The following is a 20,848-nucleotide window of genomic DNA, read 5'->3' as shown; positions in this document are numbered from 1 at the left end:
TAAAACTAGTTTTTGATGAGACAGTAAAAACGATTAAAGCTCAATTTCTAAGGTGTAATGTTAGAAAATTCTTAAGATTCTGATTTGTGCTCACTTCCCTGGGACTCAATTACTCGTTTATTTATTACCCCCTTGCGTGTACTGAATATATTAAATCTTCACGCCAGATCTTTGGTAATTTCTACCCAGACCACTGATCTTTAATTGAATCCTAAACATGCTTCCCGCCCTCCAGAGTGAGAGAAAACAGCATCTTAAAGCCAGAAATTGGTGTCTACAGTCAGTTTACGGAAAATTTTCAACCACTCCTAGCATCTTCTAAAAAATCTTCAGGAGCCAACCTTGTCTTGAAATTCCCCTTCTTTCCAAAGAGGAGCACAGTGCTCATCAGAGAAGTGGAAAGGGGGAGAGAGAGGTCGGAGAGGCCAGCATCAGTAGTATTCTTGGAAAGTATTTATAAACTCCTCACTCACCATTTGAGATCATAATAACAATTTCTTTACGCGTAAAATCACCTTCCTGTCATCCCAGAGACACTAATTCTTGCTCTGTCACCTTTTAAGAACTTGGCAATAGCAAGACATAAAACCGGAGGAACTGGCAGCAGCATCATGGTCCACTAGGCATGCTCATTAGCACTTAATTAGGAACTAGACACCTGCCATAAGAAATGTGCTCGGAGAAGGATGAGGAACAGGTCTGCCCTACCAGCAATTGCTATCATTACTTAGAGAATAAGAGCTCTGTCCGGCTTCTGGGGGGGAAATGCAATGATGCATACACAAGCAAGTGCAACGGGGTAATTAAGCACGGCACGGATTACAAGACGAGAGAAGCCAAGCAGAGGGGAAGGGATTTAACTACTGGGTGGGGGACACCACCCCTTCACCCCTCCCTGCACACCCCGCTCTCCCAAAAATCCAGAAGGGAGTCACCGAAAGACATTTCCAGAGCTGTGATTTTATGTCACAGCAAAGGCATACTCAGGCAAATGTCTGGATACACGAGAAGAAAGTAGAGCTTTTCTGCCAGACCCAAGTTGGTTTTTAGAAAGATGAACTAGAAAGCGTTCTATGATATATTATTGAAGACAAAAACTAGCTTCTGTCATAAAGGGGCTTCGCCACAGCTGTGAAGTAGACCCACGTGATTAAACCCCACATTTAGGCTAAGAACCATCAGCAGGGATGTGCAACAGCCTTCACGGGCCCCGGGCAACTCCCACCTCTACCCAGCTGTGGGTTTCCAGGATCCTTGAAGAAAGCTCACTGTCGTTATTGGAGGAAACCAAGTTTCTCCATCCCTTGCTTGGCCATTTTGAAAGCTGCTACTACAGCTTCTTTTTATTTTTATTGTTTTATTTTATTTATTTATTTTTTTTTGAGAGAGCATGGGGTAGGGGGGCAGAGGGAGAGGGAGAAAGAATCTTAAGCAGGCTCCATGCCCAGTGGGGAGCCCCACTCGGGGTTCGATCTCACAATCCTGAGAGTCAAAATCAAGAGTGGGACGCTTAACCAACTGAGCTACCCAGGCACCCCAAACTTTCTTTCTTTTTTTTTATTTAAAGCAAAATCCTACAAAGATTACTAAGCAGTGAGAGGATGGCTTGCAACTTCTAAAGATGCTGGAGATCCAGGAACACAGAGACTGCAGCCTCGTGTTCTACTTCTTACCCTGACATGCAGGGCTCCGAGATATCCCCTGCCCACTTCCCGGCCTCTGCTCGGAACACACCCAAGGCAGGCAGGGTGGGCATCGTGGATCCCATTTCACAGAGGAGAAAATGGCTTGCCACGGGGCTCAGAGCCAGAACGAGGACTGCAGACCTTTTATTCCCTACAACAGCTTTCCTCCTGTGACCCCAGTAGCCCAGTCACGTTCACAAGGAGTTAGACTGAGCGTTCCCAAGCACTGGAAAGGGAGAGGGCAATCTCCTTCTCCAACGAAGACCTCGTTGGGAGGCCTTGAGGGCGCAGAATGCCACACATGCTGAGACAATCCACCCTCCCCAGAGATAAACCCATCTTTACCATGCAGCCTTAACGGTAATGATGGAAATTAAGATGGAAATTTGTTCTTAGGTTTGTGCCTCCTGAGTCCCAGCTCTCTAGTCCCCACTTCCCAATATCCTGAGTCCCTACATCCAAAAAAGAAGGATCTCTTTAGTTTTCAGCTCTCTTCCAAGGAAGCATGTGAAGAAGAATCAAGCCCAAACAGTGACAGCCATGGCTACACTCTCAGAAGAAGATGCTTAACAAATAAAAAGTGTCGTATCTGAGATAACACACACACACACACACACACACACACACAAACACACACACACACATACACACACGGCAACGAATAAAGGACCTGCATCCGGGAGAGGAAACAACTCCAAACAGGCAGCCCATCTGTCCCATGTGTGTTTGGAAGGACATTTTCTACCCAACAAGGCCTACCTGAGACAATCCGATGCCTGGCACCTTCCCCAAAAAGGAAAAAAAACCATGAACGCTACTTTAAAAATGTATTTTAGAACAAAAGAGATACTGACATCCCTATACAGCCAGCAAACCCTCAAAATAAAAAACCCAAGGGCTCTACCAATTGCAGCATCTACATGCATTGGTCCGCCACAGACATAACCTGCACAGATCAATGGGGCAACGGAGATATTTCTCAACAGCACAGCGAGGGCGGGAAAATCCGAACCTTCTACTTCCTCGTTACCTGACACTAATTAGTTAGTAAACTTTTTTTAAGTGAATGCTTGCAGATTTATATTGCACAGGGCACACAAGCAGAACAGTTTGTAAAGCTATCAGAAAAGTCATTTTTGATGAGCAATGGTGAGCAACGATGCATTATTTGGCAATGCAGGTGGCCTCTCAGAGGGCCAGTGGTTCTCAAACAGGGATTTTGACACCCCCCCTTCCTCTACCCTGGGGAAATCTGGCAATGTCTAGAGACATTTACGGTTGTCACACCTGGGGGGATGGGGGGTGTGGGAGAGTGCTGTTAAACGTCCTACAATGCACAGGACAGCCCCCATCACAGAGAATTAACAAGCCCCAAACGGCCAACAGTCCTGAGGCTGAACATCTTTAGCCTAGATCTAAGCTGGGATTCTGTCCCATTACATCAGAATTCATGTTCTTATACAGCAAGCGACCTGACAAATTGTTGCTTAAAAAATAAAAATGCTTTTCAACACTCAATTGTTCGCTGTCCCTTCATCGCCATCAAGTACCTTGTCACAACTCAAAAAACAAGCATCTGCTTCCCAGAGCGGACTCCACTGACAATTTTAAAATAAAACAAACAACAACAAAAAGTTCACATTCTGTCAAAGGACTTTGAAAAAGCGACACCGGAAACGCCCGCGTATCGGTGTTCTGTGCCTCAAAGGTGGCTGCAGAAAGGTTTCGCTGTTGACAGAAGGAGAGACATGCACTTGCTCTTACCCAAACAATGTGGACAGGCTGGGAGTGAGACAAGGAAAACAAACACCAAACCCTGAGTTAATGATAATGAAAACCCACAACGAATAAAGTCACCTCATCCATGTCAAACAACAGCCACGCATTCAGAATTTTAATTTGCGCTTTACCTCGTGCAGCCTGGGTCAATGATGTTACTATCATGAAACTGACTCTGCTGTTTACATTCAGAGCTTTAATGTAATGGTGTCGTGGTTTCCACAGTCTTGTTTCTAAAGCAGCAGGAGCACGTGCTCGATCGCCGAAGGGCTGCCTATACAACCGGAAAGGACACCCAGAAGGAGCACGAAGGCCAACGCCCACCTCAACCTCTCGAGATGCTAAGCTCTTTATCACCGACCACAGAATCGACTTGAATTTTTGGAAATCTACCCCGCTTTATAACCTAAGGGAAAACCATGTCACACAGATCACAAAGGGAACCCAACCAGAACTGAAACCATGAACCCAAAATAGCATCTCTCATGCTAACAGTGTGCCAGTGAGTGGCATTTACAGCATTCAGTATTTAAACACTTTTAAAAGGGGAAAAAAACGTGAAAAGTAGCATTTGTTGACAGTTCTTTCCAAATCACTCTTCCTCGATTTCTGCTATCTCCCTGTTCTTTAAAACACTCTGCTCTTATCTTGGGAGACTGCAGAAGGAGAAAATTGGCATGCTACAGTAAACAAGCGGGAAAGTGGGCAAGAGCCGTATGGGAGCAGAAACATCAAGGACCCTACTATAGGAGTCATCTGAAAACCTCCCATTATGTGAATGGCCTCTCTCATGAAGAGGGGCAAGGGTGATAAACAGGCAGAAACTGCTTACCGGGGCCAAGAATTCTCAAGCCACTTGAACACAGTTTAAAAAAACAACAACAATCCACTGAAAGACCCCATCTCCATGCAGGAGTGTACAGAAAATGACAACACAGAGACAAAACTGATGGCCTGTATGGAACCAGGCACCAGGATGAAGGCCTAAAACTCTACAAAGGAACTGAACTCATCTTCATTCTTTCTGCATTGCAGCGAATTCGCAAAGGCCAACTCATCCTGCATCATCACTGATGGGCTTGCTCGTCCTAGCTGCCCCGGATGACGGTGACAGCTGTGACAATGATCAGAACGGTGGACTAAAGGGCCTGAATTAGATGAAGTTTTAAAAAGCCACGTTTATTTAAGTAGCTCCACTTCTAAAGCCATGGAAAGTTTTGATGAAAAGATGCTCAATATCATTAGCCAGCAGGGAAATCTGCAAATCTAAACCACGAACAAGATACCACGTCACACCCGCTGCAACGGCTAGACTCAAAAAGATGGACAATAACATGTGCTGGAGAAGATGCTGAGAAAGTGGAATTCTCATCCCTTACTTTGGAAAACAGTCTGGGAGCTGCTCAAAAAGTTAAACAGAGTTATCATGTGACCCAGCGATGGCACGCATAGGTTCCGAGAGAAAATAGGTCCACACAACATGCACACAACGTTCACTGCAGCGTTATTCATAAACAGCAAAAGGTCTGGAAACAACCTCAATGTCCATCAGCCGGGGACTAGATTAATAAAGGTGGTGTACTGATACAATGCAACATTATTCATCAATTAGAAGGACTGAAGTACATGCTACATGACTAAACCTTGAGAACTATATGGGAAGTGAAAGAACCCAGCCACAGAAGGCCACATTAGCGGATTCCTTTTACACAGAATGTTCAGAATAGGCAAACCCAGAGACAGAAAGATCGGTGGTTGCAGGGACAAGGGGGTGTGGGGGCCAAGGGAGGGGTAACTGTTAATGCTTAGGGGGTTTCTTTTGGGAGTGTGATAAAAATGTTTTAAAATTCATGGTGATGGTTGTACAAGTTTTTGAATATACCAAAACCCAATGATGCGTAATGCTTTGAAAGGGTGAATTTTATGGTATGTAAATTATACATCAATTAAAAAAAATGCATAGGTCTAATTCTTAAAATGGGGTGCTCTACTTTCTACTCTGAAAAGAGAGAAAATAGGATAATGCCTCCTTCCAAGGAATCGAGCACAAATCATATGAATATATGCAGGGAAATTAAAAAGTGAACAATGCCTCAACAAGTTTTCTAGCAACTAAAAAGCACACTGACTATTCAGAAGAACCCAGACATTGAAGCCAAGCCCTGCGTCTGTCAGAGATACCCACCTGTACTCTCAGTAAAAAATTTAACTTGAACGCAAGGAGAAGTAGGCTACATACCAGACTTTGCAATATTGCTCCTTCTCCTTGGAAAATTAACAGAAGGGCTGGACTACTGGAATTGAAGTGGAGGGTAGATCACTAAATGTAAGTTAGTACTAGAGCCAGAATATCAATGCTAGCTGTAGTCCTGTCATTTTCTGCACTTGGTAGCAGGCTAGGCATTATTCTCTGAGGGTGAATTTGTTTTATAAAGAAACTTACAGCTGGGTTATTGATGGGCTTTCCAGGGATTAACTGCATACTCATAAGAATAAGAGACTAACCTCATCCTCTTAAACTTCACACGCTACAATCCTATAGATAGCTGACAGCTACAGCCGGAGAGAAAAATAATCCAACATTCTGCTAATCCTTAAACCAATCATCTCATGCAACAATGGGGAGCCCTCAGGTCTACAACTCAATCTCTTAAGGACAGGAAGCCGCCTTCTACAGGCACATCAGGAGTTTGTATTCATCGCCATCCCCTACATAAACATAGACAGACATCACAAAAGCCCCTAGACTTCTTTTATTTCACACTAAATTGTTTTAAAGTATAGAGAATTTTAAGTTCACCTATGAAGCAGGGATATAAACATCTGACCAGTAACTGGAGCCCCAAAGGCCCTGACAGAAGTTCTTCTATTCACAGAAAATTAAGTCAGACTAGGTCCAACTAAATGAGAAAGGAAAAACAAGGTGGCCAACACTAACCCCAAATGTTCTCAGTTCCCGAAGCTCACAGGCATTGCTATGAGAAACTGCTCAAATTTTCTTACATCCAACAGTCAGCACTGGGACAGCTGTCAAAAATCAGGCATTCTGGGATGGGAAGGACAGTCCCCACTGGTCACCTGGCCATCTCTTCTCTCTCTCCTTCCAATTCCATCACCTGGAATGGTGATGGATGATCTATTCAACCCCTCAGGGCCAGCAAAGGCCTTGTTCCCCTTTCTCTTAAGTAAGGAAGCCAATGATGTCTTATCTTCCTTCTGCTTCTCAATTTTCTCTCCATCTGCTCCCAAATCTTAACTCCCCACCACTCTGTTTTGAACCTGAAGTCTGTTCATCAAAAGTTAAACAGCCAATACTTCCTCACTGCTGCAACCTTAGTAAAAGTCATTCATGCATGACAACTGAAGGCAGGAGCAGAGCATCTGGGTGGGTCTAATCTCAAACACTGACATCCATGTAACCACTAGAAAAGACTAGAGGGGAAGTGACCCGCTGCTCGGCGCCACTACTCCTCACAGAGACTTGGCCAACTGGACCCAAAGATCTACTACAGGCACTTAGAGAAACAAGGCAGACAGGACCACGGTTCAAGAAGTCAGGACCATGCTGGGGAAACGGTGCCAGCCACGGTCTTATCCTCACAAAAGCCACTCAGGGTAGATGGTATTGTCCATCTGTAGATGGGGACACTCAAGGAGGTTAACTGTACGAGGTCACAAAGCTACAAAGTACCAGCACCAATTGTTCCTACTCAACAGTCCATCTGATCCTAGACCCACGCTTTGTTCATGGTAACATAAGGCAAACGCTCTTAGAAAGGTAAGCACAAAGCACCGTAAAGTTGGGCAGCCGGTACTTGGATGCAAGTGGACATACGATTATGCAATTTTTTTAAAAAATTACACTCAGCCAATCATTTTTTACTTTTCAATCAAAAAGCAACCATCTTTCCTTGGGGGTGGAGAAACACTGGCTGAGAAAAAGTACAAGGGAACTTCTGGGGTGAAGGAGAGAATCTGCACCCCGAAAGTAGTGTGGGTTACGGGGTGTGTGCACATGCCAAAGGGGTCATACTACATATTTAAGATTGGTTATATTTAAGATTGGTGCAATTCACAACATATAAATAATACCTCAATTTTTAAAAAAAAGGCTGTGTGTACAAATACATATGTATCTGTATCTATATGATCTGTATTAATTACATGTGATATAAACCCACTAAAAAGTTCTTAGTTCCAAACTCCCCCAAATAATACCGGGGAAAGTGATCTTGAAGTTCAATCATTTTCCCTGCCTTCAGGAAGACATCAACCATTCCACAATGGTTGTCATCTAAAAATCTATTTTGTTTTGAGCATTAACAGAATTCCAAATTGGGGGGGGAAAAACTTTGAGGAAGTCTGCTTACATCACGGAGACTGTACTGATGTAAAGAATAAATTTATTAATTAAAAAAAAAATCAAGGTCTCCAGTAAATTCCCTTCCCACGTGAACCTGTTTTCTAAAGCACAAGTGAGCTGTGTGTGACACCAAATAAACCCTATACCTATTAAGATCTCTGCATTATTAAATACTCTTTCTACTGCTACAAGAACATACACGTTTAATAGCAAAGCAGCTACTAAAAAACAAAATTCAAAAAGTAGGGTTGCAGTTATTCTGCCAATTATCAAATTTGCTATCGGTCACAACTGTTTAAAAAAAGTATCACATGAAAAGTAAGTATTTCAATAGTTTCTCCAAATATCAAGTATCTAAGAAGCTTATCTTCCTGAAATACCAGTAATCTACTATGTAAGTCGAAGGCAGGTGTCGTCTGGAGTGAAAAAGGTTTAAAATTCAGTATTTTCTGTCAGGTAGGGGAACCAAGTTTTCCATGCTGGTGAGAAATGGGCATCATTAATTCACTCAACATGGACGGGGGCGGAGGGAACTCTCTCTTCCTCCTCCAAGACCATCCACAGTCCCAGGACACAAGCTGAGCCCACCTGAGCAGCTCTGGTGTCCTTGAGAAGATTTCACTTTTTCCAGGTCTGCTAAAGAGAAATGTCTTCAGCCCTGCCAAGCAAGCAGTAAGCCCCTTGATTGTACCTTAAAGGGAATGAGAATGTTTCGGCTCATTTGCATTTTAAAGGCTACTCTTTCATGATCTTTCACACTTGTAATAGATGTCTAAACCGTTAAATTACTATTTCTTTTCTTAGCCTGAAAGTCGATGCAGACGAAGAGCGTGGCCTCTCCCATTGTTCTTCATCCTGAGCCGGTCCCTGAACAATACTGACAGCTGCTATCAAACCGGGGCTGCATTTACCCTGTGCGCAGCTGCTGCTTGTAGGAACAGACAGCCTCCCGGAGCCTCCTCCCCTCTGGGGAGACAGGTTGACACACTGCATGTTCAATGAAGGAGTGCAAAGGTCCACTGAATTGTCAACCCAATTTTATGCTACTTCAATTTTCCAGGACGCGCACAATTCCTTTCAAGCAAAAATCAAGCATATGCCAGAGCATGAAACTTACGGTGCAGGATAATTATTGATCACCACAAACTTTCAAAGAGCCTTCTGACATAAATTAATAGACTGAGCCAAAAATTTACAATTAGAAAAACCACACAGGCTGGTAGGCTGTAGACATGGAATTGGCGCTAAGTCTCGTGCTTGGGGCCCGATTCCCTGATTCGGGTTATTGTCACTAGCTATCAGAGCTAATCTGCCTTTATAATCTCAACAACATGTTTCCTGGATGAAAGCCATTCATAAAATTAGTGATTCATCTGCCCTTCTCTAGCGACCTGCCATTTTCATTTTCTGATTCAATTCAAGAGGAGTCTTACCTATCAACATCTGGTTAATACAATTTCCTCCTTTCTCACGTGTGGGACAGGGCAGGGCCTTGGAGAATTTACAGGTACGAGGTTCCCCATCGAGAAATGATATGTAAAAATTTAGAGACTATCAGAAAACAAACATGTTCCACAAACTGTAACTGGGTACTTGAGAACTGCTTTGCATATGTTTCTCTTTAATCAAAACAGGCTTTTCCATCCTCATTCATTTGGGTTAAAAAATTTCTGTGCTCGAGCTACAAGTACAATTTGCTATTAGTCTTTGCTAATCAAACACGGTACATGCAAAAGTACCAGTGAATATTTGATTTGATCTCTGAAATAAAGCAATTCATTACACAAGAAAAGGGTACAGGAGGCAGCCGACAAATGCAGATGTAATTGTGTTTTTTGTTGAATGTGATTAGAGAGCCCACTAAGTAACAGTCAAAAATGTGATCTAAAGAGGGGGGGAGAAAGGCAGAGCCTGGGTCTGGGGGGGAGAGGGGGAGGGGAGAATTGTTTATGCAGAGCTAAGCTGTCAAGTGTAATAAAGCAGCTTGAATAAAATTTAAGCTGAAAATCCACTGAAGCTCCCCATTTCAGGGAGGAAAAAGCTATTAAAAGGAAATGAAGGTCACCCTCCCACTTTATTTCACCTAATTGACTGCCAATAGCTTACCACAGGCAACCCGACTGCAGATCGGCAATTGAGAAACTGATGAAAGGAGAGTTTTCAAGCTGAGGCTCATTCTTTAATCCTCCTTGGCTCTTATGTTTTTTCTCCATCTCCAGTTGGGATGTAATTTTAAACCCTGATGGATTAACTGGTTCCATTGTCTGTGGCCATCATTGGACTATGGCACTCTTAATCCGTACAGCAGCATGTCTAATTATCATTACAAAGTGTCTGAGGGAACTATAAAGACCAGCAGGGCATCTTCTCACAAGCAATTAACATAAATTGATAAATGAGTGATTTGAATCCGCTCAAGGCACTCACATATGAATAAAATCAGAAAGGATCGTCCCTTGTTTCAGCTACTTCTTTGGCTTAGTCTGGAAGGGCAGAAAACATGAGAACCATCCCAGGGTCCCCAGGCCTGCTGAGGCAAGGACGAACTCAGGGGAAGTTGGGGATGGGGGTGGGGGAGATGGGACACACCGCACGGTTCACCAGGCTCATTAATGCAGAGCAAATGACCTGTGATTGACAACCAGTCGCCAGCGTGGAGTGCTAACTGAACTCAATGTAGGAGAGCAGAAACCTGGTGAAAGGCTAGAGAGCACTGGGGCAGACAATTATCACTTCTTCAACGGCGAGAGAGCGCTCTTTTCACTGGGGTGCCACTTAAAAATTCATGCAAGAGGCACAAGGAAGAGAAAGATCAGTTATCTAGGGTCTAACACCCCAGAAAGCAAAAGGCAAAAGCAAAGATGGCTAAAGGAAAGAATCACTCTGAGACCTGTCTTGACCTCCCTGTGATCCAAAGTTACAAGCCCGAAGTAAGGAAAGTACTTAAAACTCTAACCTGGAGCTTTTTACTTGACTAAGAGAGCAAGGGTGGTTTAAGTGTCAGGGTATAAACTGCATCTATTTTCCCACTAAACAGTAGATCTATTTTTCTAAAATCTCTAAATTTTCCTAAACATATTTCTATCAACTTCCTTATGCTCATCTGTCTTCCCCACGCATACCTGAGCCCACCTCCCCCACCCTTTCCAACAGGCCCACGTTAAGCCTACATGACGTTATTTATATAAATAGATTAAGCCATCAAATTAATAAGAAATGAAAGCTGGTTATACACACTGTAGGAGGTAGACCTGGTAGGCCACGTACCCCGATGATGGCATTCAACTCTGCCATGGTCACCTGTTTGGCACGCTCGACAGCCTGGGCCACCTGTTGTTGATGCTTTGAAAACAAGGAGAAGAAAAAGTGTTAGCAAGGCAGCCAAAGAACTTCACTGTACCTTCCAACAACAACAACAACAAAAATATAAGAGCATATGCAATGCAGATTCAAGCAGAATATGGATTTAAATGCAAAGTTTCTCAAAGACTGTTGACTGTTTCACAGAACACACGTAGAGCAGGAAAAGGAAAACAGAGGAAGGGGCTTCCCTTATTTCTAAACAACGTCCCCACTTAACTTCAGATGGGAATTTTGGGGTTAGAATGATAGAAAAGTCAAGGAAGACGTCAAAACTGGTAACCGGAAACCTTAGAAAATCATTGGTATTGGGGATTCGGAAGATCACCCAGGTTTGTAAAAGGGGTTTGCTGTTAAGTTTGAGCAGGTCAAGTTTACAGCCAGTTTAAAACCCCCATTTCTACACTTAAAATTTAAACATTAAATCTTTATTACTTCTCTGGTCAACGAATCTCAACCCACCAGCAGTTTTTGGAAACCCTGGGGATTCCTCTCCTTCTTTAGCCTTAAGATCTATCATCCTCCTGAGGGGAAAAGGAAGGGTTCCCCCCTAACTCTTAGTTCACAGGCTGGGAACACTCTGCATGTCCCCCAACTTCACTCACAAACAAAAACACAGCCACATCTTTGCTCTGGGAGGCATGAGACTCTAGGAGAAACCAGGATTACTAAAGTCTAATAACACCATTCCAAAGGCCAACAAATCTAAACCGTATCATTGAATAGATGTCACATGGGAAAAGGCAGAGAGGAGACAGGCTATCCACTTTGAAGCAGGAGATGCCAACGGGAACAGACACCCAGTATTCCAGCTGTGGGTCCAGTAAGCTTTTCACCATCTCAAGATACATGCATCCCGTGCACACTAAACACACAGTTTATCATTTATTAGCTTGTACCCAAAAGTAAACTTGAAGGCAAAACTAAAATATATTGGTTTTGAGTCTATTTCATAGATTACTCATATTAAGAGCTTTTCCCTCTTAAAATAGGAAAAGTTCAACCTCTGTGACTTTGTAACTTAATAAAATGGCTTACATATGTACCTGACTCTGTTAAGTTATGGTAACATGAACATTCATTTTATCCTTAAGAGTATTAGCATCTGCTTCCTCCATGGACAGCATTACGTGAACCTGACTTCATGTACAAGGACAAATGAAATACCTGCTTCCATGGGCAAGTCAACCCTGATGGAATCATTTTTAAAACGCAGTAAAGGAAAAGCTCTCTAGAAGGACACTTGAATCATCGGTAGCTTACCAAGCTTACACTAGTCTTCAAAGAAAAGAAAAGCTTTACGTTGGATCGTCATTTTGCAGTCTTCCACGGGGGGAAAAAAATTAATTTGAGGCTGAGCTATTGTCACCACGTTTACAGTGTGCCCTGAGCGCTGTTCGATGGGATGGCAGGGGGTTTACACACTTCAGCTGCAGCAGATGCTCTTGACACTTGTTCCTTGTGATAAAATTAACATCTTAAAACTAGCTAATTTGCAAACAGAGAAGCAACATAATTGCACTTTAACAGCTGAACAGTTTTACTTACTTCCTGAGACAGAAATGGGATGACTTGTGCACAAATTGTATTCAATCTCTTGGCGATTTCAGTCTATAAAGACAAAGCCATATAATGTTTAGTATACTTCATAATCAGTTCAGAAAGATAAAACTTCATACCCAACACTTTAGTCCTCCACTACCTCACTCTTGAGGGCATAAAATCGCTCTCCCAAGCTGTGTTACTAATATTTATTTTGAGATAAACAAGAGATATTAATCCCACTTGCAAAGTAAGACATAATCACACACTTTATTGGTCACTTAAAGAAAAGATAATGGGTAGTTTAATTGAGTCAGGAAATCTACATGGTTTAAGGCTATATGATCCTTTAACCTGGTGAGTGCAAACCCCCTCGTATGCTTATTTAATTATGGCGTACTACCACATTTTTATGTCGTTACAGCAAGTTCATTCCAACTGGTGTCAGAAGCCAGTGGGGCAGGGGGACCGACAAACTTGGTCTAGCCTTCAAGGTGGACAGTGAGAGAGCAGAAGAAAGGAGCGCACGGAACTGCTTCCGGCCTGTCCTCTTACACAACTCAAACGGTCTTTAACGTTAGTAGCCTTCACTGAGTCTCACTATTTCAAACAGGCCAAGAAACACTGTTGAAACAGAACCACATCCAGCATGAGGGTCAAGTCAAGATGTGCTGGATATCTGTCAAGTTTCACCACAATGTGGCATCGAATGCAAGCACCTTGCTGAGAGAGCCCCATGGGTCAGCTGAACATCACAAAATATGTCCTGACAGCCTCTGGCACAGGCTTTTGTAAAGAAAGTAGAAGTCCCTGCTCAGTTCCAAATCCACAGCAGGCCCTCTGCTACAAGGGACAAACTGGCCAAGGGAGGCAATAAGGAGCACTCTGTTTCCAGCCTAGGGTAGAATCCACCTGCCCACTGGCCTCCAACCTCCTCCAGCAATGCAAAGCAGCTCTGCTTTCCTTTGCCTCTGAAGAAACTGCTCTGCTTTAAAAAAAAAAAAAAAAAGAAAAAAAGAAAAAAAAAAAGGCATCTGAAAAGAGTCCTATCCTTGACCTTATTTATTTCATCATTTTCTGTCAATGCTTACTAATGCCACCTCTATTACCGAATTAGGCAATGAAAAGGAACATGAGGAGAAGAAAATTATGAAGCATACAGACCATGCCCTTGAGAAACGGAGAACGGAATAAGATGAAGTAGAAAACTCAGAAACTGGATAATCAAGTCCTTTAAAAAGAGCTGCCTTTGTCCTCCAAGATGATTCCAGTTAACTGAGCAACAAGGCCTTTGGTTTTACAGAATGGGATTTAGGCCAAACCAACTTCATTCTCCCTGACCACCAGTGAGATAGGGTTACAGACCTCGCCTTGGAAGAAAGGGGGAAATGACTGGTATAGAGAGCAAAGCCATGACCTTGCTTTAACCAGCGGGGCAACAGATCTATGCAAAAAGGGTGCAGCTGTACCAGGTGCAAAAACAGAACTGTGTCAGCCCCACCCAGCTCATTTGATCATAGCCATACACTCAAGCTAACTTAAGGTCATAGCTCTCCTCGAAAGTGTGGGCAGGCTTCCCCTTCCTTTGCAACAGGGTTCTGCACTGTGTATTTGGGTGCACAAGGAGGAGTAGGGATGCCCTTTGCAGACTTGTAGGTCCTTATTCCCTACTCCCTACCTACCGTACATTCCAACAGCATTCTGTACTTTCCCCTTCTCCAAAATTCACACTTAGGGTCCACTTTTAAAGAGGATATATGCTCACTTTGAACATACACAGGTACACAATGAGTTATATATACAGAAACATAAAAGAAAGTCAAAAGAACCTTAAGTCTACCATCCAGGGATAACCACGATTAAGATTTTGGTGATTCTGGAAAGGATCACTCCAAGCTCTCAATGCATTATGTGTGCACAAGCCCAGAGTGGAAAGATATACTTCCTACAGCAAGGCATCCCATTACATAAATGGCTTTTCTATAGTATGTTATTTCCACCCAAAAATGTATTATGGATACCCTACCACTCTGTAAGTACAAAGATGAGTAAGAACATCATTCCGGTATACAAGCATATCGGTGGTGAAGCACTCCCGGTATCTGTGAATATTTATGCTTCATCTAATTTTCCACAGTTACAGACTCTGTGTCGAATAACCCTCTACACAGATCTCTAAAAGGAATCGCTAGAAGTGCAACTGCTAAGGTCAAAGGGTATACATGTTTTACACTGTAATGCATGCTGATCAACTGCCCAGCAGAGAAGGTTACCAATTTACAGTATCACCCGTCTATGAGCGGACTTGCTCTCCTACCCAATGTCAATATTGGGTTTTGTTGACCTTTTTTTAATCTCTATCCACCTAATAGATTAAAACAATGACCTCATTTTTATTTGCATTACTTAGATTCTTCCCGAAGCTAACTAAACATCTTTCCACATATTTATCAGTCCACTATTTTCCTTCCTTTATTTTTCCTTTGGTATTTATTCATCACTGTCTTTTTGTAGGAGTTCTCGCCATATGACAAATACCAACCCTTTCCATAGTTTTTTCAGCTTGCCACTTGTCCTTCAAACTTGCTTACTATGGATTTGTTGCCAGAAGTAACTTTAAATTTTTATGTGGTCACTTACTAGAGAAAAATTTTCCTATGCTCCTGGCTTTCGGCTCAGGGTTAGAACACCCCAAAATCGTAGAAACCATTCTTAATTTTCTCCCTAGTGTTGCTAATGGAATTTATTTTGGTTTAAGAAGGAAAGATGATCTCTTTAATTAGTAATAATAATTGTATGTGTTATTACATAGAATGGCTTCAAGGTAGAACTGAACTTCACTATCAGGGGACAGTTAAGACTGAATGGAATGAACTCATAAACCTTTAGTACCATCAAAGTTACTAAAAACAAAATAGAAGAAGTACAGATTAAAGCATAGGCCATATAAATTAGGTGAGAGTAGGTAAGACTGAAACAGAAGAAGAAGGTTAAAGATCAAAGCTCAAACCGATGAAGAGACATTAAAAGCCGTACCATCTGTCCTGGGAATTCTCAATAAATGGTCTGGAGAAAGAATGGAAATAAGAGCGACATAGGAGGCTGTTATCCCAGCTGTCTCCCCGCTCTGCCAGGTCTCTAAGCCCTCATCTTAAACTAGCCTCCGACAAGTGCACTTGATTTGGGGCCACAAAGCTAAATTCAGATCTCACCTCTGGTTTACCCTGAAATTCTTCAAGCTGTGGTTCTCCCTCACGAGTGTATACCTCCCGTCCTGGCAGCATGAGAATGCGACTTGTTTCCCTGACAGTGCCTTGTGAGCTCTAAAACATCACCGCCACCCCGGGAGGGTTTCATAAACATTTTCCCCAGCCCTTATAATAGTGTGGATGGCGGCATAAAAACTGACAATAATTCTTTAGTATATCTCTTGCCTCAGTGCAAGGATATTCTGATAAGAGCTTTAATTCAGCACAAATTAACAAGCAGCAGTTTGCTACCTGGCCTTCTACTCCTGACCACAGAGTTTGCAAGCAGGTTACACTGGACATCTGACCCAGCTTAAGCAGGTATGAAGAAAGTTCTGTGACTCTTTTAAGACTGCCTTCTACCTGGCCCTGAAGGCTGGACAATTCCAGTGGGAAAAAAAAAACAAAAAAACCCAAGGTGAACCGTATTTTCCACCTGGAACTCAATCTCCTGCCCAAAGCTGCAGATATATTCGGTACCTGCTAACGGTCATAACGCTTACAAATAAATTTTCCCTGCGCCTGTATTTAGGACACCACATAAAGCGACAACATTAAGGCGTTCAAGAGCTTTCCCCAAAGCGGATCTGCAAGGCAACTACGTGCCCAGAAACGTAACCAGCAGGTGAAAGGCCCCAGCATCAAGCCTTACTTCATGGACAGGCCACCACACACTGAGGGAGCAGGAAGCAGGAATCCCAATGACCCATCCAGGACGATCTGCTATTCTCCTTGTCAACACCAACTCCCCACCCTGATTTGCTTCTGATAACAGAGTTAGCCCTGATAATCCAAAAACTTGGGTTTGCCTCTCAGCAGATGGGTACCAGATGTCCTCAGGGAAGTCACTTCAACTGCTGGGCCGCAGGTCTCTGCCAATCGACTGCAGAGTTTTGTCAGAATCAAGTGAGCAACTATGTCAACTGTATCTACACTATCACAAAGTGCTATACTCTTACCCTGACCCTCCGAGGCCTTCCTCACATCCACTTAGAAACTGCCCCTTCTCTAGGCCCTTCATGATCCTCTGTAGCTTTTACTGTCATTTAGCAAACAAAGCCTATATATTTAAAATCACGCTTTATACACAGGGACGCCTGGGTGGCTCAGTCGATAAGCATCTGCCTTGGGCTCAGGTCATGATCCCAGCATCCTGGGACTGAGACCCATATCAGGCTCCTTGCTCAATGGGTAGCCTGCTTGTGTTCATACGTGCTCTCTCTCTGACAAATAGATAAAATCTTTAAAAATAAATAAATAAAATCACGTTTATATAAAGCTTCTGTACGGTTTCCTAACAGCTTTTAAAGTCTTCTCCACGCAAGATGGGAAGCATGAGAGCAAGACTCCTGAACGCGGACACAGCTCCTCACCAGACCTGCCCCACTAACACTGACCGCATGGTACACATTCAACACACTTTCAAAGGAATGCTTCACTGAACTAAGACGGAATCCCCACACACCCTGAACTCAATGACCAATATGCAACCAGATAAACTGTTTCTAAACAGTGTCTGAATAAGGCTCTGTTTACAGGAAGAAATACAATCTTAGGAGGTATGAGATTCATGTACATGTATATTTTAACTGAGTTCAATATGGGCCAATACCTCTGAGGCCAGCAAGGACACAAATCCTGGAGTATTTTACAGGGCTCTTACACGGAACACACGTTCTTCTGGGCATCTGAACTTAAAGTTTTAGGACTTTATGATTCCTAAAAGCTTGGCTCTCCACCTTTTCATACTCCTTACACCTTGTCTAATTACTAGACTGAAGAGCCCACTCCCCGACGTCTGCCCACTTTGCCACTACACACAGAGTAATATATAATGAGTGTTGTCTGAAGCTCAAAACAGGGCGAAGACTACTCAAGAGTAATTGCCCATGGGTCTCAAAGCAATCCAATGGCACCTTGCCCAAAGTCAGCTTAGGGAGGGGAAACTCCGCCACCATTAAATTGCAAATTGATGGATCATAAAAAATGCTGCTTGTGCTGAGGCCTGGCAAACTGATCTTTTGGTTTCCTTGAACCAAGCGGGAAGCCAAGAGAAAAACACAGTGGAGTGTTGGTAAGGAGTGTCTGGCAACAGATAAACGAGCAAGAACATGAAAACAAAGCATACAAAAAAAGGAAATAATCTCTAGATCCCTTCTGAGTAGAAGTTTCTGAGTCTGTGAAATGATAGCCTGAAATAGAGAAAAAAAAAAAAAAGTTCAACCTCACCGACAACCAAATAAAATGCAAATTTTGTTGTATGTAAGGAGGGTCATTCCGCACCAGTTAAGTTAGTTTATAAAAAAAAAGAAAAAAATTAATAAAATCCAACAATGATGAGTCCTCTGGGAAGCTGGAACAATCATACATTACCGATGACAGAGTAAATTGGTACAGTCGTCTTGGAAAGAACTGGGCAATGTGTTTCGAGAGCATGAAATTATTCAAACCCTTTGGTAAGGCTTCCCACAGCTAAGAATGTATCCTAAGGAAATAGTTCAGATGAAAAGCATTCCATGCATGAAGCTGTTCACTGCAGCACTCGTTTCAAAGCAAAAGAGAAAAAGCCAGGTAAAGACGTTAACAGCAGCTCCACACATCACATCCATCTGCAGAGTTTTTGAAAAACTTAACATTTGCCCTCCTGATAAATCAGCTGTCTAATACTAGGAGAATGGTTAAATACACTACATCAACCCAAAGGCATGGCCAGTAACCATTAAGGTGATTTTTATGGATAATGATGCTTAAATGGCCAACACATTTACTAGATGAAGCAGGAGGGCAAGAACAAAGATATGGTGTTAGTGTGCCTATTTTTTTTTTTAACATATGCACGTGGCCAAGCACTGTAATTTGACACCCAAAATAAAAACAGTGATTATGCTGGGGTGGCAGGGTTATCTGTAACTTTTTTTCCCCTCCAGTGACCTTGGGAACAGCACCCATGATTGACTGTTTAAATGTATGATGACACAGGGAAGGGAGAGAAGGGCAGTCGGGCCCACTATGCCTGTGATTGATGGTGGCAGTGAGTCACAACAATGCTGGCAAAGCCTGAAACCCTTTGGGTGCTCAGCCCTCTTACAATCCTCTCATCACACGTGGAGAAACCGATGCCGAAAGGAAATGATTTGCCCAGGATCATAAAGCAAGATTAGAAACCACATCCTCTGCCTTTTCCTTTCTCTAGGAAGTAGAAGTGGAAAATGGCGACAAGCTCAAAACCCAAAACAAAGCTGATGAACTCTCAGCCTTGTCTGCAGAGCGGTACAGTCCAAGCAGGACTGTACAGAGGCCAGAGCGTGTCATCCCTTGGCTGATAACAGTACCCCAAGAAGTGGCCCCCGTCTGTCGGTGACAGGCAGAAGGTGCTCTGTAAGGCGGAGGAGGAATTTTGTAAGGGACCTCGGTTATAAATTGCAAACAAATAAAGAGCAGCTTCCCAACTAACTGCACTTTCATCGTCCCCTTCACAGGCAGAGAGAATTAGTGCGTCAGCCCCAACATCAAACCATCCAGCACCCCAGGAAAGCAAAATCCACAAAAACACATCCATAAATACATCTCTAGATCCTAAAGATGACGTCGGATATACCTAAGAAAAATCCAGGATGTTCGAATAAAAACTGCCTACCTAAAATGATACATGCAAAGCACTGTAAATAATTTCTCAATGTTCTCCCCTGCCCTTTATAGGAGGGGAAAGGTTCCCTGCCTGGAGACTTTCTTCAGAAGGTCGGCTTTTCACCAGCCCGTCTCCCATGATGGCGCCTTGCTTCACCAGCACGCTCACAAAAAGGTAATTTTATCTTAAATTCTAATGCATCAGAGTAGCCTTCTGTTTAAAATATAATTATGTCGATAAAGGACTACCCACATTTTGGGGAAATCCAAATGAAAAGGGCTTGGCGTCTCCCTGAGGTTTTAATGGTTTAAGAGGTTGTCAATGGTTTTCCAACTTAAGGGTGCAGCAGGATTACATGAAAGCCTTGTTAAAACACAGATGGCTGGGCCCTGCTCCCAGAGTTTTGGAGTCAAGGGGTCTGCAGCCCAAGCATCTGCATTGCTAACAAGTTCCCAGGTGATTTGCAGCTTTTGAACCGGGGACCCCACTTTGAGAACCAGAGGTTCTGCCAAGACAGCAGCAGCGTCTACTGTTTAGCATACATACCAGGTCCTCTTACACCTCGTGAACAGCACAGGTGCCCAGTGGGAAGGGTCTGAAAGGTTAGCAAAACCCGCCTGGGGTCAGAAACAAGCGGCCCGGGGGGGTCAGACCTGCCTCTCCTCTAGAGCTTTGGCCACACGCCATGGCGCCTTCTCCGCCCAGGTTTTCTAAAACAAGACCATGGCAGGAACACAACCCAGGGGTGCAAGAACACATTTGCCTACTGTGGGAAACCTCAAACAATATTCATTTAAATGATTCCATCCCTGGCAATGTAGCCTCGCCCCTTCTTAAACCCTATGATTAAAACAAAACAAAGAGTACCAGATGACAGAAACCCTTTAGTGGCTCAATTAATCAGAACAGAAGTCACCAATTACTGGCAGATAATAACTTTTATGTCCTACCTCCCTCTCATTTGGCAGCTCCTACCGTGTTCTAAACCTGAGCCCTTTCCAACTGGGCACATACTCCATCCTTTCCCTGCTCATCTTTTACACTCGCGGCTTCTCTGAAAACAGGGAGGGGTTAAAAGGAAGAAGGGGAAGAGAAAAAAAAAAAAACACAACAACCCTGCTGAAGGCTGCCGGGGCGGAGATAGCAACACTAATTGCTCCCATTCTCTGGCTCCTCACAAGGCAGATTGCAGGGGCCTGCATCTCCGGAGAAAGCTCTCGTATCTTACTTCGCGGCAGCTCTC

The 20,848-nt window shown here is 43.2% G+C and overlaps 1 protein-coding gene across 4 annotated transcripts in view; it reads right to left on the bottom strand.

Moving 5' to 3' along the window:
• Positions 1-20,848, bottom strand: part of TLE1 (TLE family member 1, transcriptional corepressor) — an 84,890-nt gene that overhangs the window by 45,617 nt on the left and 18,425 nt on the right. For 3 of the 4 annotated variants that reach the window (XM_040620211.1, XM_040620210.1, XM_040620213.1), the window contains 2 exons: positions 12,736-12,798; positions 11,065-11,169 (listed from right to left, as the gene is read on the bottom strand). In XM_040620211.1, the coding sequence (XP_040476145.1) occupies positions 11,065-11,169; positions 12,736-12,798 (168 nt within the window). The remainder of the gene's footprint in view (positions 1-11,064; positions 11,170-12,735; positions 12,799-20,848) is intronic. The other variant, XM_040620212.1, reaches the window with a different exon arrangement.

This window comes from Ursus maritimus, unplaced genomic scaffold (genome assembly GCF_017311325.1).
Source record: "Ursus maritimus isolate PB19 unplaced genomic scaffold, ASM1731132v1 scaffold_34, whole genome shotgun sequence".
NCBI classification, from domain to species: domain Eukaryota; kingdom Metazoa; phylum Chordata; class Mammalia; order Carnivora; family Ursidae; genus Ursus; species Ursus maritimus.
The sequence above is the reverse complement of the archived record's forward strand: the minus strand, read 5'-3'. Positions and strand labels throughout refer to the sequence as shown.